We start from the raw sequence: 18,835 nt of genomic DNA, 5'->3' as shown, positions 1-18,835 counted from the left end.
ACCGAATAGCAAATTTGCAAATCTAAAATCCATGAATAATGAGGACCAACTGTAAATGATTTATGGTACATTCACTCAATGAATATGATTCAAAAGTGAAATGACCTAGAGCTACATGCATCTACATGAACACCTTTCCAACCAAATGCATCAAGATTCAAAAGGATACATGGGTTATGATGCCATCACTATAAATTCAAACAACTGGAATTTATTTTTGCCAAATGTGTATAGGAATGACAAATCCCAGTGCAGCGTAGGGTTCCTCTGGAGAGGGAACAAAGATGAGGACAGAGAAGCTTGGACTGTATTCCTTTAGATCTGTGAATATTTTACCCCCTACTCCGTAATAACCAGGCTATTTCATTAAGAACATATCCATTAGAACAATTTCTCACAGTGAAGTACACATGCTGCAAAGTACACATGTACTGTGTGCTGCATTAAACTGCACGGAAAGAGACTTCTGCAAGAAACTGCAGCACATATTTGGAGCAGTGATGCAACCCATTTAACAGCATGAGAGACTACAATGATTACAAGGGTCTGCACAGAAGGAAAGGAAGCCTGTAAGAGAGATGAAATGGAGAAAGACAAAGGGTCAAAGTTTTATTTCTGGATACACACTGTGTATCTGCAGCTCTTTGAAGTGCACAGGAGTTTCTTCCCAGAAGGACGACATGCATTCCAGGATGGAACAATCCCAAAGCAAGCTTAGTCATTGGGAAGTAAGGAGAAAAACCTTAAGCCCTGAAAGAATGATTCCTAGCGTGGGGAAGAGGGTTTGGGAAGAAAACTTTTGAATGGAAACTAGCCTGAGAAGCATAGGTCCAACAGCCAAAGACTGGAGGTGACACATCAGGTCTTATTTTCACTGGGATAAGGCAGTGGTTTTCTTGGGGGTGATGGGAAAGACATCATCTAACTTCCAATTTTGTTTCTGCTCAAGAAAAATAAATGTTTTTGATGCTATTATGTTTCATTTATAATTCTCTCCTTTGTTCACTTTTGGCAGTTACCATCGTGAACGTTAGGGTAAAGTCTAGCAACCCGCCAAAAATACCAACATCGTGATTGATGTGTGATTCAAAAAAGCTGTCAAAAGGGATACTCCAGAACGAATGAGTCACACGGCTGGGCTGGGCATGCTAATATTTTTGTACCATGTTATAATCCTTTTCATCTGGACCTTCTTAGAGTTGGCTTATTACTTCCTTTCATGCAATTCTAAGCTAAGGGCTACAATAAATGGTAAAAGAAGCCTGACAGATTGGGTTCATAACTTCATTACTGAAATCCAAAAATTAAAGCTATTTGATATGGAAATAGAGCACCAAGAAAAACATGCACATAGCTTCAGCCCACCAAGACAACTTAAGAACCCTCAAGGGTCTGAGAACAGAGAGAATGCTATCATACTAGTCTGACGGTTCTAGCAAATATTCTTTTATCTCAGTAACTTTAAAAAGTAGAATGCCACTATAAAATTTAGGGCAAAAGTGACATCAGCTGAGAGAAAAAGAGCAATTTTCCTCACTGGAAAGTGAGGAAGAAAGAAAAGTGTATAAAAGCATCTTCAGAAAATTCTAAGCTCTCATTTCAGGATGGTGGTAGTGTACTGATTTGACTGGGATGGGCCTTGATTTCATAAGCTCCATCTCATTCAGCAAGATTTACTGTGTAGGTAATAGATAATCAAATACATAATAAAGAACATTCTGAGGGGGGAAAAAAGCAAGGGGTTACTGGGATAATCCTACCTGTAATGACTTGCTACTTTGTTTCCTAGATCCAGTCAGGTGGCATTGTATTCTTCATTTGAAACAAGGACAAAGCTTTTATTGGACAATGCTCTGATCTCAAACAGAAGGCCATCTATACACAAGTTACACAAATTCTTTTTTTTTTTTTTTGCCACTACTGGAATTCAGAATAAAGTCCAAATGACCCCATCCATCCCACATTGGAGCTAGAACAACACAAAATTTCAACCACAGTTTCTTCACAGCCCCAGATGGTCACGACCTTGAGTGTATTTTCTCATCTGAACTAGCTGCCTGGTGGTCACACTGTTGTACGCTGCATGGGAGCTGTCTGCTCTAATTACAAAAATGCTAACACTTCCACTGGCACTGAAATGGAATAGTCCAATGCCCTGAAACAGGCTTTTTTTTCCCTAGGTAGGACAAAATACACAGAAGTTAGGATAAAATATCCAAGGAGAGGCCACATACAATGGACCAGACCTTTGGAAACATTCATCCATGAAAGGAGGTCAGTAAGTACAACCCTAAAGCAGAAGCACAAACCCAGCCACCATCAGTTCGGTTCCAGTGCTCTTCACATTTGTGGCTGATAACAGCTTCACTAGTTATTCGTGAGACACACTGGAGCCTCGTGACAGTCCACAGCCTAGCCCCTAAAGTCAGTGCTTTAATAAAGGCAAATTAAAAGGGTGCAAAATAATTAGCATCACCACTTTTCGTGAAGTGCTTCCTTGAGTGCCCCAACTTGGCTGCACTAAGCAATGTCACTTAATATTCACAACAATCCAAAGAGGTAGCTCTTCAGTTTATGTGACATCTGTGGTTACCCGGGCTTAGAAAGATCACCCAACCAGTGAGCAGCAAAATCCTGATTCCAACTCTGGTCTCATCCCAAAGCCTGTGCTCAGCAACAAACATTTTTCAAAGTAAGCCTTTTTCTTTTTTTTTTTTTTAAGCAATTCAGTTAAATGCCCATTCTGGGTCCTGATGGTCCAATGCTATCACTTCCTAAGATAAGCTTTGTAGCAAAGGCTGTAAACTTTCTAGGAAAGTGAGCATAGCAGATACGTCCTCGGTTTCTGATGCGTGCAGCCTGGAGGATTAAGCCTCATAGCCTACTACTCTTCAGAGGAGACTCCTCTACCACCTGCAAGGTCATCCCTGGGAATTAGTACCTTTTACCAGATTCTTCTAGGTGGTTGGCACAGGCACACTTACACACACCTGAATTTGGGTATAGAGCAGAATTACTTTAGTCTGTATTATATGAATTACAACTTTCAGCCAAATTAATTAACTTGTCAAGATTCACCAGCTTAACCTAAATTGTTACAAGACTTGAATCTTAACATGCTCTTCAATAGCCCACTACATACACAGCACATACATATATGATATATGCCTTTAAAAATGCTATTGTTTTCACTTTTTTGCCTAACTCTTCCACTGAGCAATTAACTCCTCCAAGGTAGAGATGATGTTTGGATGCACCTTCATGTCCCAGCATCTTAACAGTGCCCGGCTGGGAGCTAACACCCAGACAAAACATTTGTTGAACAAATGAATGGGATTGCATGGGCTTTATTAAAATAAGCAACCCCCCAATATAAAGCCTACTAATACAAGATAATAACGGTGTCCCCTCACAAGGAAGTCCAAGCCTGTGGGTTATCACTGAGGGCTGATCAAAAGGCTTATTACATAGCCTTCAAACTGTAACAACACAGCCATTTTACTAGGGACATTAAAAAAACAAAAAACAAAAAACAAAAAAAAACAAAGGTTCAGAGACAGTTGTCTGAAAGAGAGCCTTCAGAAAGCCTTCAGAGGACAACTGTCACCAGAAAAAAAGCCAATTTGATCACAAGCTTACTTGGCCTTTACTATTTCAACAGTGGACAGTGGCTTATTCATCCGGCTCTTATTTTATCTTCAATTTTTTTTTTTTTTTGAAGGACATATAGTTACTGTTGGTTCTGGGTATATACTAACAAAATTAATACAGCCTGAAAAGTTACTCAACTTCTCCTCACAGGGCTTTCAGTTTACTCTGAACCACTACCTTTACCTGTATCTTATTTGTATTACATTTCTGTAACTAAGAGTCAAAACAGTATGTTAGGAGGATAGCTTTAGAGTCAAAGTTTGATTTTCAGCTCCAGTATCTCCCAGAAATGTGTATCCTCAGGCAAGTTATTTTACATCTCGAATCCTGAGTTTCTTCCAGATGAAACAGGGATGATCCCTACCAGATGAAACAGGGATGATCCCTACCTTTCAGGTATCCTGAGTCACCTTTCAAGTTTAGGGAAATAATTAAAGAAATGTGCAATAAGTGACCGAGACCGTTATTACTGCTGTCCATGCATCCAACCTACATTTATCTTGAGGGCTGTCTTAAAATCCTCACAAGAAATAAATACACCAATATATATTTAAAGGTTTAATGTGCTACTAAAGGAGTACCTCAATAGTCAAGAAAATGTGAGGGTTCCCACCAATTTTCCAGTCACTGCTAAAGGTTTGAGAGCTACAGGGAGAATGGACGGGATACCCTGACATCTGCACATAGACTTTTCTTCTGTGGCTTCTCCTTTAGTCAAGCTAAGAGGTTCTCAAACTTAAACACGCATAAGAATTACTTTCTAGGGTTGTTTATCTAGAATTGTGTGTACTGTAACCTTTATGGGCAACTGAAGGGACTTTAAGGGATAATTTTAACCATACCTACTTTTATCTTATTTTTAACCTCTGATTCAAACCTGTATAGAAAATTCTCATATGGACTATCTCATTAAAGTAGTGACAAATGAGCAGTGACAAATGAGCAAAATGGCACAATATAGAATAAAAAGTGTTACCTAGCAGTGGTTGGGAGCAGGCAGGCATCATTCTACTTCCTATTCCGATGAAACTGTTTCTGAACCCTCAAAATACTCAAATGACTTTCCTTCTGAACCCCTAGAACTTAGTCTCTCTAACTCTGTTGTGTCTGTGTGTGTCTCACATCAAAGGATAGCTACTGCATGAATTAATGTATTTCATCTAGAGGGTATAGGAAGAAAAAGATGAAGCTAACATCTGACACCTTATAATTAACTTGAAAATGTAATAGTGGAGGACAGCAGAAACAAGTAAGTTCTCTCACCAGACAGGCCTGGATTCCAATCCTGCCTCCATCCTTGGGAGCGGTCACCTTATCACTCTGAGCCCCACTACCTCAGTAGTAAAAAAAAAAAAGATACTATCTCCCTCCGAGGGTTGCCAAGAGCATCAGAGATAATGGTCATAAAGCAGAGAAGACATCAACAGCATCTTATTTGACACAGGAATGCCCCTGGAGTTTTAGTGACCTAGGACCTAGGATTGGCTCACCAACCTCACCACTTTCTTAGGTAATTCCAAGCCACATATCCTCGGGTCCTATTTGCCTCATTTGCTAAGAACTCTTAGAATCACAGAAGATCATTTGAAAGCACTTTGCCAAGAGCAGAGCCCTAAAATGCCAATAAGGAATGCTGCTCACTGAAACCTGACTCACTCCCAATAGCAGAGGGAATACCATGAAGGACTTTTTTACTTTAAGACACCCCTAGGCTACTGTGCTACTCCTCACTTGATGACAGGGCATCATGACACACCCGTCTGCTTCAGTGACCGTGAAAAACCATGGATTTCCTTTGGCCATTTCCACTGCCCTCTTCCTCTTCTCTTAATTCACCAGCTTTCCATAAGGAGTCAGGCAAAGCATGATGATGCCAGCTTATCATCACTGAACGCTTAGTGTTCTTGGGCACCTACTACAGTCAAGTGATATGGGGGATACCAAGATGAGTGAGAATCGGTGACAAAGTGTCGTTTCAACACAAAGGCAAGTTATGTGCAATTTATAGTCAGCCCAGTAGAGTCAGTTAAATAGGCCCCTGGAGCAGTTACTCAATCCTCAGGCCTGTTTCAGTGGGTGCCGTTCTCTGATCAAGTCAGTAATTACCTGCAAAGACCCTTCCCTGGGCCAAGCACTGTGTTGGAGAAGAAGCTTCCAGGATCTGTTAGATGGGATCCTTGTCTTCCAGTAGCCCACAATGTGAACCAGCAAATAAAACAAGAAAATCAACAGATGGCTGAGAGTGTCATAAGTGACTATAAAGCTACACATAAAAGGATCCCCTTATTTTAATCACACCTCACACAAGATGATATTTAATCCAGGGCCTCATAAGTAAGAGAAATGATTCATACTCTAAAGAGATCAAAGAAAGGAGAGTTGTTTTTCCCACCTCCCTCAAGCTGGTGTGGGTCTGCAAGGACAGGGAGAAGAGGTGGGACTTCAGAAGAGCCTTGACGGCTAGCTATAATTTTAACAAGCAGAGAAGCAAAGGGGTACATAATATGCAGGAGCTTCACGTGAGAAAAGACATAGTGAAGGGAAAGTACAAGCCTGTTCTGTGGACAGAGATAAAGCAAACTTCACGTCAGGGTCTTATAAGGAAAAGAGAGAAGGTGGGTCTGGCTAGACTGTGGGCGTCTTCAGTGAGAAAGCAGGCAGGGGGAAGGGGTTACAGAAGATCAGAGGCCAAAGAGCCTCTCAAACTAGTCAACGTCTGGAATAATCTAACAGGGTTTTGATGGAAAATTGAACTGGAAGATGAAATTCGCAAGCTTATACTTTTTAATATTTCAGAAGAACCATCAAGATGACAACAGCTAAAGGCTGAAACTTAGGCTTGAAAGTCAATACACAAAACCTATATTTGCAAGTACCTAATTCCAAGTATTGAAACCCAAAGGGGCAAATGCTCTTTTCCACTCTAGAAATCCCTCCCCGACTCATGCTTTATTCTAGAAACACAAGTCAAAATATGTTCTTCTCAGTATTACAAAAAACAGAGATACTATACAAATACAAAAAAACCCCAAAAAAACGAAAACCCCAGCGTTGTGTTACCAATGGTGATAATAACCAAAGCAGCAGATGATGCTGTAGTGGCAATATTTCCTAATGGCTAGGTCTACTTGGACTGAGGAAACCTCTCAAAGGAAGTGGTGGAAACCTCACGGTTAGAGTCATTTACAATTAGACCACGAGGCACGATCTTGTGGCCTATTTTCTTCCAAGGAAGTCTGGCCACTGGGAAAGTAAGTTCTGGTGAGCGACTGTGGCTGGGGAGGCAAGAAGTCAAGTCAGAGTATGTTTGAAGGGAAACAAGGAGACTGAAATTATGATTCCTGATTTCAGGGCTGGTTACAACAGTGTGTACAGTTTGGGAAAATCCATCAGCTGTGCATTTATGATACAGGTCTGTTTCTGTTTGTATATTATCCGTCAATAAAAAGATTTTTTTCAGGATGATTAGGAGAGATTATCACAAAGAACCACCACCAAAAAAGCAATTTTTCAATTTCTCCATGATTAATAGAAAAATAAATGGAATTTCTAATGATTATTGGGGAAACAAAATATAGATGTCTAATATTAAAGAATTACTCCATTAAACGAAGACTGAGACCTGGTACATTCACAGATGATGTGGAGATTTCTAAACCAAATAAGTCCTTTCCAAAAAGCCTACCCTGAGACTCAAAACTTTTACAGTGAAAGGACATTAGAGAGGCTGGTCATTGGCAACCTGACTGGTTCCACAAACCCAGGAGGCCACAGTTCTAAAAAGCCTCTCCAAGGTTCACGTCTAGGTGGCCTGATTAGTTGGCAACAGAATCATGATTTTGCGATAAGTCCTGGGGAATCACCAATGCCAAGTTTGCAGCATCGTGTAAAACTGAATGAATTGGCTTCCTAGGTTCATTAGGCAGAAGTCCTTGGGCATAAAGAATCCCAAGTCATCAAGATTATCACTAAAAACGAAAAGTTTCCTTGGAAGAACCACAAGGCTGACCATATTGGGGACTTGAAGGGACAGAATTGAAAGTGACCTGCAAACGTATTCACGGGATTCTTCACCTTTGCACACTGGTTCCCCAGCTTTCACAAATGAGACATTTGATGGTACTGAATTCACAGAGCAATGTTGTCATGGTGCAGATCCAATCACGTTCTAACTTCTCCTTCTATTAGTTACTCTAATATTTCCTTCTGCACACACATACACACACACACACACACACACAAAGAAAAACATTATTCACTGAAGGCAGATGAGATTATTCTCAATCTTCCTGCCTCTGTCAAACAGCCATAGTTTTAATCTTCTGACCAAAAGAAAATTCCATTGTTCTTTAATATTCTCATTGAAATCCCTACCTTCTTTTTTGCCCTGTTCCCAAGGACAAGAAAGTTTCATCTGCTCATAAACCAACTACCAACATTTCCCGGAAAGATTTACATTTCTAGAAAATGAGACAATAATTGCTTCTACCCTCTCAGTTCAGAAAACTACATACACTGTCCCTCTAACCCCAAATCACAAATGCTAAAGATTATGAATGAGGGGAATGTCTATTTGCTTATGTTATAACTATTAAAGAAATAACTGGAGTCTTGCACTGAAAACAATCAGCTCATTCTTGACCTAGCATCCTATTTATCTTTCTATTCTCAAAGCTAATTGCTCATATAAGCATGCCAATTTGCCTTGATTATAGGATTCTTAATAAATGAATGTTGTTTACATTTCACAAGTGTATTTGAATTTCACTCCGGGAAGCCAAGCTCATCAAGTCTTTGTAAGTGGTAAAACCAGAGATCAAAGCAAAAGGCCTGCACTGAACCAACAAACAATTAGGCTTGAGAACAGAGGCCTAAGCAAAAATCCAATTGATGTAATGATTGTTCTACCCCAGAAGTACACCTCAGGGTCACTGTTCACTCTTCAGCTATAATATACAGAACTTCCTCTACAAATTGTCATTATGATTATTTGATGGTCATTTCTTAAAAGCACAGTTAAATAAGTAATATTCAACAGGCTTCACTCCATCTCTTCTCTATGTTTCATCTTGGTGTTTTTTGTTGACTCAAATATCTTTAGGAGCCTTTTTTTTTTCTTCTTTAAATCCTTCTCAACTTTGCCTAATTCCTCTATATTTTCACTGTGGTTTAGACTCTTATGCTTGGCCTTTGGGGCAGATAGGAAAAGAAGGAAAACCACTCATGGCTCAAGCACATGACTTCCAACCAGGGCTACACATTTAACTATCCCAAGAGGCTTTTAAAATTCCTGATGCCCAGGTCACACTCCAGACAAACTTACCAGAATCTCAGGGAGTGGGACCCAAGCATCTGTCTTTTTTGAGGGTCTCAGGTGAGGTCTATACGTAGCCAAGTTCTAGAAGCATTGCTTTAGCTTGTCAACCCCTTTGTCACCCTCCCTTACATAAAGTGCTGAGCCAAACTTCCACTGGAAAAAAAGAAAAACAAGGAAGAGAAAGCAAGTTCCTGAGCAAACTGTCAACTCAAGGCAGAACTTGAAGCAGGTGAGAGTGACCAGCTCCAGGCACAGGACCCATGTGTGAACGACCTGACACCTTTCCCAAGCTTTGGGGATAAACCAGGCCAGGAGCATCATCTACCACACAGAAGTCTGTCAAGGGAGATGACAGTAAAGTCTAAACACCTCAAAGCTTTCAGCTTCTGTGGCAATGGATATAGCGACTTATCAACGCAACAAAGCTTCTTCAGCAAAGAAGAAAGTGGACTAAGGTTACATGTGAAATAAGAGTCACTAAAGTCAGTTCCAGGCTGCACAAGAATGCTGAAGATGTGGTCAGGGGAACAGCTTTGGTGTGCCCTAGAAACTATAAAAAGTCTGTGATAAGGTGCCCACCCAAGAGTTCTGATACCACTGGTCATGTTTCCTTTGTCAGTTTTTTTAAGAATGTGAAAAGAAAGTTCATTTCTGTCTGTCTACATCAAATACATTCGATACCACCAAGGAGGAACTTGGTGTTTCCCAACTGAGGGATTCCCAGCCTTCCTGGTCCACATGTGTGGGCCTCAGCTGAATCAGAGCTCATGAGGCAGCACTCTGGCCTACCAGCTCTTCCCTAGACATTGCTTCCAAATCGTATCCTAGCCGCTGGCAACTGAGTAGTCCTTGGTGATATGTTGAAAGCAGGGAGGGTTTGAAGATCACCCTGCAGTATGAGCAGACACCATTTTAAAGGGAAGAAAACAGGAGATGAGTTACCTCTGCCTGCAGAGTTCAAGTAGGTGAGAACCAAGAACGAAGCCTCTACAGAAACCAGGACCCAGAAGTCTAGGGATGCACTTCTTGCAATGGAGGAAGGTGGAAAGGTATCCCCACTGTGGAGTGCAAAAGCCACTCTGAGATGGGGGGCCTGCCAAACAGCTGCACAGCTTGAAACCCACTCTCCCTCCTAAGCAGTTCCAGTCTGTTCTTTTATAAGGATTCACTGATTTATTTCTAGGAGGATTCCAGGTACCAGTGCTCTCTTGCAAAGAAGAGACAATCATCTGGAATCAGTGCCTCTTTCACCGGCCACTTTTCACATCAGGTACAAGGGCCAGGCAGCCCACTTCACCTTGGCCTTACCCCCAGCCCTAAGAATGACCAGAAGCACAGTTCATGAAAACCAGATCCTTCAGGCAATGGTTTTCATAAAGTCAAGTGAATTTCCAGAATAAGCATGAGCCTATACTACTTTTTTTCTTCTTTAAGCCCAGGAAAAACCTCCAAGGAGACCCCTCCCCACTCTCAGGTGCTCTAATGCTATGCCTGAAACCTGCAGGTAGCAGGCTCACCCCAAGCACGGCACCACCCGAAGCCAACAATGCACTGGCTAGATCCTGGGTTTGGAAAGACCCTTCAATTATCAATATTTTTCATACAGCTCCTGTCTGAGCAACTCTAATGGGAGGCTCACTCCCCATTTTTTGACAGCTCTAAATGTTAGAACACTTTTCCTTATGCTTATGTGACTTTCAGTCAATGACCCTGGAAAATCTCTCTAGATCACACAGAATAAAGCTACACTCTTTTTCTACACAAAAGATCTTCACAATGAAAAGTCAGCTAATGGACCACCATAATCATGCTCCAGAAATTTTACACTTCCAAGTGCTATGATTTCAAAAGTCTCATGACCACCCTAACAGTTTTGTCAAATTGTATTCCTATTTACAGAGGAGGAAAACCACAGGCTGGAGGAAAGAGTTGACTTGCCCAAGCCGGTGCAGCAGGTATGATTTAGGAATTAGGTTTCCCACTCTCGGGCTGATGCTGTTTGCTAAATCAAAGGCCACAAGTGAAAGTAATTCTTATCACTTAAGGGTTTAAGGGCACGTGTACCTTCTCTCCCCCAGGTTTCATCAGTTTACCTTGCTGCCAGTTTCTCACTGGAGCCAAACATTTGCAATTCAGAGGACAGCCTTTGATCAACTCCTATCCTTGATACCCAAACATATCTTCACAGTTTTTATTGGTATTATTGGGGGCGGAAATGCACCCTGAGAATGATGAAAAGCACCATCCTTAAGCATACAGTCCCTGGAGAGTAAAACAGCTCAGGGGGTTACTGCCTAGATGAGATTGTATGGGCTCAAAGTGACAACACTCCACCCAACCCTCTTTTCTATCTCCTTTCCCTCTCAACAGGAGAAAGCAAGTGAGAAAACAAACCAGCCTGCATCCGATAATAGCCTGACTACACTCCCACCCATCCATCTGCTCAGCACACTTCATGGCAAAAGCTCTCCTTGGAAGTGATTGAAAGGGAATAACACCTTGCAGAGGGAAAGAAACTTAAATGTTAAAACTTGACCTTCCTTGTCCCTTTCACAAGTAATTACATTTGGAGTGTATGCATTGCATGGATGGACTGTCTTTCCCTGCTGATTCCGGAGACCTAAACTTCCCAACTGCCTTGAAAGGAAAAACTGAAGAGTATACTTTTGAACCAAATCAATATTTAACTTCATGCCTGAAAATAGAACAGCACAGTGAAGATGCCAAAATGGATGACATCTAAAGAGAAATATCAAATACACTGCACTTGGGTCACTTCTAAGAAATTTCTGCCAATTTTATAGTTTGAAACTTGCACTTAGCAGATTGAGGATTTTAACAGCTTTATTGCTGGTTCCAGCCCTGCTTTCTTTCTTCCTTTCTTTCCAGTTCTAGGTCTAAGGAAGCATAATATAATGGAGGGGGAGGTAGTGATGGGGAGCAGAAATCCAACTCTGAGTTAAAATCCTAGATTGGTTATTCAATAACTGCATGGCTTCAGGCAATTTAGGTAATCTTAATTTCCTCATCTGTAATGTTGCTGATCGCTGGCGTTACTGAGAGGATTCAATGTAAGCATAGGGTACATTCATAGTAGATGTTCAGAAAACGTTCCCACTTCTTCATCAGTACAATGACTACATTCAACCTCAGGCCAAGAAACAAACTGAAAAGGACAATGACTCAAATTAATCACACACCAAAGCGGTTCCTGGTACTAAACATAATACTGCCCTAAACCAACACTTCCTAACCTGTCTTTTTAAATCTGTTTGCAGAGAAGCCTGACATCTGCTATCTCACAGATATGGCAGCCAGGATGGAGGGCTTACAATTATCTTTTCCTCTGAAACTCAAAAAGGATCCTTAGGATAGCTCAACAAAGGAATTGAGGGGCTTAGATTTTAAGTCGTCAACAGGGACTGTAAGTCAAAAATTAGTGAACAATAAAAGGAGAATCTAATGTCCAAAGCAGTATTCTTGGATAAAGACCATCAATTGCTCACAACACCCAAAAATCACCTTCATCGCACCATCTTTGAAAATAAAGGACATGGAAGTGTGTGTATGTATTCCCAACAATTAGACAATGTTTAACAAATACAATGGAGAGCCATATGGATAATAAACATATGGGACCCCCAAAATATAGGCCAATGTTACCTGTAAAATACACATAATATATACACCTTAAAGGAACAAGATTTAAGTAGATGATTGAATTTATAATTTATGAAACACTTCTAGAGATTGTAACAAACATGGTACACAAAGGCGTATCAACTTACAGCTCTACCTGATAGGAAGGTCCAAGGATGCAAATAGTTAAATGCACAAGGAGTCAGTAATCTTTTTAAATATTAGTTTTATAACTATTATTGTAATAATGCTGAAGACAAGTTCAGAGTGGGAGGAGATGCCGTAGGAGGATTAAGCTCCTAAAATGTGGATCCAGTTTTTACTAGTCACTAATTACAGGAAGTTCAGTAACTCAAATCTCTATTCACAAATCCCATTCTTCCCCATAAAAAACTTATTTTTTAAAGTTTATCCCTCCACTAATCTTAACTCAGCTATCTTTTACTCTCTCATCTTCCCATTCATACCAATTTTTTAGATACATACAATTTAAGTCGTATGGACCGATGAAGATTCATTGAGTGGGTTTGGTCTCTTAAGATTTTCCAGAAATAGATGGACTGCTGTCATTTACATTTTTATTTACTCTTCCCCAATGTTTTAAATATTCTAGAGTTGGGAGGGGTAGGCTAAAAGGAATGTTTTCCATGCCTGAAATGGCTCATTAATTATTGATGTAAGCCATACTTACAATGAGATGCTTGTATATTTTTCTGTACAGTATTACTACCCTGTTTTCCTCCCACTCAGATGATCTTTATCATATAGGAAAATAAAACTAATATCAATAATGCCAACATGATTCCTACTGTCTCAGGGCAGCGAATTCCTCCATATATATATACTTTAAACATTACCAACTACAATTTGTCCTTCGAGCTTGAATTAAATGGTTTGAGCTGATTTCTTAAGCAATTCATGAAGAAAAGTACAGTTGAGAGCATCACATGCACCACTTCAGAAAAAAACTGACAAGAGAAGTCACCATTAACTCTGTACTTCTATCAGCCCATAAAGAAGATTCCATTTAACTCCTTACAGGTTTTTCAAAGAGCAGCTGGGGCTGACGAGGGAGACTTACATTAACCACTACATCAATGGTTCAAGTGTATCCCTAACAAGAGAGCCCCAAGCTGAGACTTTCCCAAAAGCTTTGTCTCAGTCCAAAAAAGGTTAGCCTAGTATTGTTTGGTTTTGTTATTTGTCTGTTTCGAAAGGCTTAAAATATTGTAAACAATTAAGAAAGGAACCACATCCAGTAATGGTATGTGACACACAATAGAGTAAAAGTAGTCACAAAACCAACCAATGCCCCAAGGAGCTTGTGATGTAGAATCATGAGTTTCTACATACTAAATTTGTGACTGCTAGACTTAATAGTAACACAAATCCACCATGTTAGCAAAGAGGCATTATTTTTCTAAAGATCAATTCATTCCATGTGTTATTAATCAGCAAGGTAACTGAAAGCTCACACAAAACATGATATCCCAGTTGAAAACTTAATTGCATTGTTATTATCTGACTTTTCTGTGTCACTGGCCCTTCTACTTCAAGTGTGTACATACACACACTCCAGCACAGCATGGATGGAAAGACAGAAAATCCAGAGCTAGGAGGGAAGAACCATGTTGTCTGGCAGGAAGACAACAAATTTAGAATTTAAAAGGTTTGTCCCTGGAAAGACAGGTCAAGTGTGCACCCAGGCTGCCTTGAAAACTAATTAAGCCTATGCTGTTTCATTTCAGAGTGTCTCATTCTGCACAACAGTGGGAGCAGCTGTGGGAGATCACAGAAGATGCAAAGCAAGGCAAGCAGCCTCATCTATCTCCCGACTGCCACAGCAGTTTCCAGGTGGCATGAAAAAGCTTCCAGAGAGCACAAAGCTAACCTGCCATCTCCAAACGCTATTCCCTATATCAAACCAGCTCCTTTATAAGGCCTGAAGAAAGGCAATTTAAACGTCCCAGTGATTAGACTCGGGTCCTTTCCCAAAGTTCTGAGGTTACATGCCAAAAACGCGCACGCAGACGCAAAATTCAGTTGCCTCGAGCCCAAGTTTCTCCTGCTGCCTAACACTGTGGAGTTCAGGGGTAACTAGCTAGGGAAAGGGAAATATGCAAATGTAAGTAATAAGGAACGCGTCCGATCTTGCCTGATCCCTTCCAGCATCCCTTACAAGAGGCTGGGGCACTAAAACTCGAAGTTTGGGAACCAAGTGCTGTACAGACTCTGGCTGGGGTGAGGGGAGGCCGCCACACCCTCCTGAGCTCACAGCACTGACAGCCTCTGGCTGGGAGGGGCCCAGAAACTTAGTCCCAGAGGAAAAGGAGAAAGAAGGGAGTCTTCAGTGTCTCACATTTGAGAAGCTGGAAAACTAGGAGAAGCGAACTTCGGGAGGGAGCCAGGGACCTGACTGGGTGAGCTGGGGGAGGGAAGGGGTCGCCCTTGGAGTCAGGACAGCTCGCAACACGTCCCCGCAAAACTGCACATTTTTGTGGTTTAAGATTTAGGACCAAAAGGAACGCGCTGAGGCGAGGCTTCTTTCTCGTCTGGGTTTCAGATGTCTCCCTCCTTGCTTAGGGATGGGGCCGCCGCACTGCCGAGGGTTTCCTTCTCTCCCTTTTCGGGGAGCTCCCCTCCGCCAAGCCAATACGTCCGCCTCCAAGTTCGCCTTAGCGCACAGCCCGGCGCGGCGCCCCTGGCCCGCCACATGCGCCCGTCTGCCCCGGACCCCGCAGGCCCCGGCCTGGGCGCTCGCGGTATGGTCCGCGAGGACCCAGGGTTTGCAAGGATTTTTTTTTTCTTAAACAAAAAGCCTTAGCAGCTCGTCGTCCCCTCCTCCCCAGTCCGCGCCACCTTCCCTTCACGCCCACGCCGCACCTCCCGGGCACACGCGCGGCGAGATGCCTCTCCTGCCAGACAATGGGTTCGGGGCCGGCCAAGCGGCCAACCCCGAGTCACCGGCCCCATCCCGGGACCCTGAGAAGGCTGAGCGCACGGAGGTCGAAAGAGGGAGGAGAGGAGGCAGTGGAGGCCACAATGAGGAAGGTGGGAGCCTCCCCCTTGGGACTGGAGGCTTGCTCCAGACGCAGGGAGAAGGGGAAGGGGCGGGGGTCAGCTGCACCGCCCGGCCGGGGGCCCCGGGGCCCTGCTCCCGGCCGCCGCCGCGCACTCACCAGCACGATGGCAAATCGCTCCTCCAGTTCACCTGGCTCGGGCATCGGCAGCTTCAAAGGCACGCTGTGCGCCCTAAAATCAGTCTGCTGCGAATCCATGCTCCCCGCGTTGCCCATGTTGGCTGCACGGCGGGGCTGGGGGCTGCTCCGGGCCCCTGGCGTCCGCGTCGGAAATCAGAACAGCTCCCGGCGGTCGGCTCCCGCCCGCTGGCGCGACCTGCCGGGTTCCCCGCCCTCTGCTGCGCCCCGGCGAGTGTGCAGAGTGCGCCGCTCCCTAGCAGCGCTCGAAGCCGAGCCACCCCCCGGCCTCCCTCATGCTCCCCTCCGCCCCAGCACCGCCCTGGCCTCTTTTCCTCGGGAAGGGTCGTCAGAGCGCCGAGCGCCTATCTGCATGTTGCTCCGCTGGCACGCCGCCCCCTGCCAGCGATTGCGGCCAGCGGGCGCGTGGTTGATCCGACTTGGTCTCCCGCCCGGGCCGTGGCCGCCGCTGACACTTCAGCTCAACGCCGGCGAACACGACGCTTGCTCGGCCAGCACCTCGAGCAGACAAATGCGGCTCCGCGCTCCCGACACAATGCCCCCTCTCGCCCGGCCCCCGCCCCCGGCCCGGCTCCGCCCACTCGCCCCGCGGATTGCCGGGACGCGTAGTCTCGGCCCAAAGTGTCCGCGCGCAGAAACCACGCCCGCTCTGGAGGGCCAGGCGGGGTTAGGACCCGCTTGAAACAGGTAGTGTGCACACATCTGCAAAGAGTTTGTCACTTTTGACCATCCCCTCACTCCAACAGAAGAACTACCTCGTCTACGTTATTCTGACACTTAGTAGGCACATTTGGCAAATGAATGAATAATCAATGATTGAATGCACGCGTTGTGATTTAAATTAAGGACCCTGATACTGCAATAGGATCTAGTTCAACAGGAGACCTCAAGGGTATATTGGGAACATCCTATTTCATAAACTGGGATGTGGGTCCAGGGGTGCTTGTTTTAATGTTCTACCTATGTATGTTTCAATCACATATATTGAAATATTTTTATAAACAAACATATACTTTTATGGATATTTATAAATATGCACTATGGATAGATAAATATACAGTCAGACCCGAAGAGTTGGAATGAGAAGGATTCAATTCAATTCAAAGCAAACACCTGTCAAGTAGCTATTATGTATGTTACTGTGTTCCTTAGCTAGAGAAAGAGGATTGCTCCTGCTCTGGAATACTTTCCAATCTAGTGAAGGAGAAAATTTACATAAATAACCATGTTTTGTGTGAGACAGAAATAAGGACAGAGTGCTTGGGGAGGCTTTGGAGATGGTCTTTGGCTATAGCTATCTTATTCCTCTAGAACAATCTTGTTCCAGGTGCTTTTCAGACTATAGCTACCCATTCCGAAGCAATAGAAATAGAGAGAAACAGCCTTATAAACAACTCGAGCCAGCTGCTCATGTTGTAGATTTCAAGGACACTCACCTGGTTGGCTTGTGGCTGACCTCCTGCAATCAGTCCTTTTTTTAGCTTAAAGCAATGTTTCTTAATCCTGGTTGGTGTATCAGATTCACTTGGGGAGCTGCTTGTTAAAACTGCACGCACCATGGGCCCTGACTATTATCAGAATTTCCCTAAGCTGAGAGCTGGGGCCTAGGCAGGTGTATTTTTAACAAGCTCCCCAGGTAGTTCTGATAAGAAACCAGGATTGTTACTCTCATTTAAAAGCAACTGCTTCTGGATGAGGTAACACACTCAACTCAAGCATCAAGGACTATGTTTCATTCAGCATTATAAATCCCAAGATGCCTTGAGCATAGTCGTTGTTCAGTGACTATTTGTTGAACTGACAAGTGACTTTTACCAAAAGCCTACAGAGCAGATATACACGCAAATACATTGGGTGTGTATAGTCTCGTAAGTAAACCACTTATAATTATTTTTAAAGAAGGGAGCCAGTACAAATAAATTCAACTTAAAAATCTGAATAAATGCAATCAATATATCTAAAATTACACTTTTTCAGAGTTAATAGTAAATGTGTTAGCAATCAAAGAAAGAAAAACAGGGATACACACACCCCAACTAGTGAAAATGAGTAAGAAAGAAAAGCAGTTAGTTCAGACCAAGTGAGACATTTCTGACCCACAAATGTATTTATTTTCTCTGTAATCTCTAGACATATACTTTGGATCTGATTGACTCACAAAACCACCCACAGGGTTGTCCGCCTAGATGGAAAAGCTGGAATTCTTTTCTGCAGTTGAGAAATCCTTTTTTTTATTACATTTATGACTTCTTCCAGCCATATTCCTCCCAGTAACCAGAACCTTTTCCTCCCCTTAAGTCTTATCACATTTAAACAGCACTTATATAATTTCTCCCTTCATGCTTCTATAGCTCATAATTTGTATTTCTCTCTTTTTTTTTTAATGTGTTCCAAGTTTTATTTTTTGGTAGGGGGAGGTAATTAGGTTTATTTATTTATTCTTAGAAGAGGTACTGGGGATTGAACCCAGGACCTCATGCACACTAAGCCTGTGCTCTACCACTTGAGCTATACCCTCCCCTTATCACATTTAGTATCTCTCACAATCTCACACTTTGAGAGGAGCCAAGGGCAAAGCATACAAATCCAGGTACCAAAAGAACTTATCTGCCATTTCAAGGTTTGCAATTTCTAACATTTCGTTATTATCTATGACTATTATTGAGTGCAAAAATAAACAAAACACTCATTATACTATACAATTTCTGTAGGAATTTTTACTAAAATCTCATTGGAGAATTTAACCAGTGTAATAAGGTGGAAAAACAACCAACCAAAAAGGCATCCAGTTTGGAAAAGATGAAGTAAACCATCTTTATTCACAAATGACTTGATCTTCTATGTAGAAACTCTTATGGAATCTATAAAATAGTAGAACTCATATGTGAGTTTGGCAAGGTTTCAAGGTACAAGATTGATATACAAAATTTAAATATATTACTATGTAGTAGAAATAAACTTTCCAAGATTTAAATTTAAAATACCATTTAAAGGAACATAAAAAAAATAT

At 42.5% G+C, this 18,835-nt stretch overlaps 1 protein-coding gene across 4 annotated transcripts in view; it reads right to left on the bottom strand.

Moving 5' to 3' along the window:
* Positions 1-16,346, bottom strand: part of FMNL2 (formin like 2) — a 279,240-nt gene extending 262,894 nt beyond the window's left edge. For 3 of the 4 annotated variants that reach the window (XM_064484782.1, XM_031451403.2, XM_064484783.1), the window contains exon 1: positions 15,787-16,346. In XM_064484782.1, the coding sequence (XP_064340852.1) occupies positions 15,787-15,903 (117 nt within the window). In that variant the 5' untranslated portion in view covers positions 15,904-16,346. The remainder of the gene's footprint in view (positions 1-15,786) is intronic. The other variant, XM_064484781.1, reaches the window with a different exon arrangement.
* Positions 16,347-18,835: the final 2,489 nt, after the last annotated feature.

The sequence above is a fragment of the Camelus dromedarius genome, chromosome 4 (assembly GCF_036321535.1).
Source record: "Camelus dromedarius isolate mCamDro1 chromosome 4, mCamDro1.pat, whole genome shotgun sequence".
Lineage (NCBI taxonomy): Eukaryota > Metazoa > Chordata > Mammalia > Artiodactyla > Camelidae > Camelus > Camelus dromedarius.
Note: the sequence above shows the minus strand (reverse complement) of the source record. Positions and strands in the feature narration are given on the sequence as shown.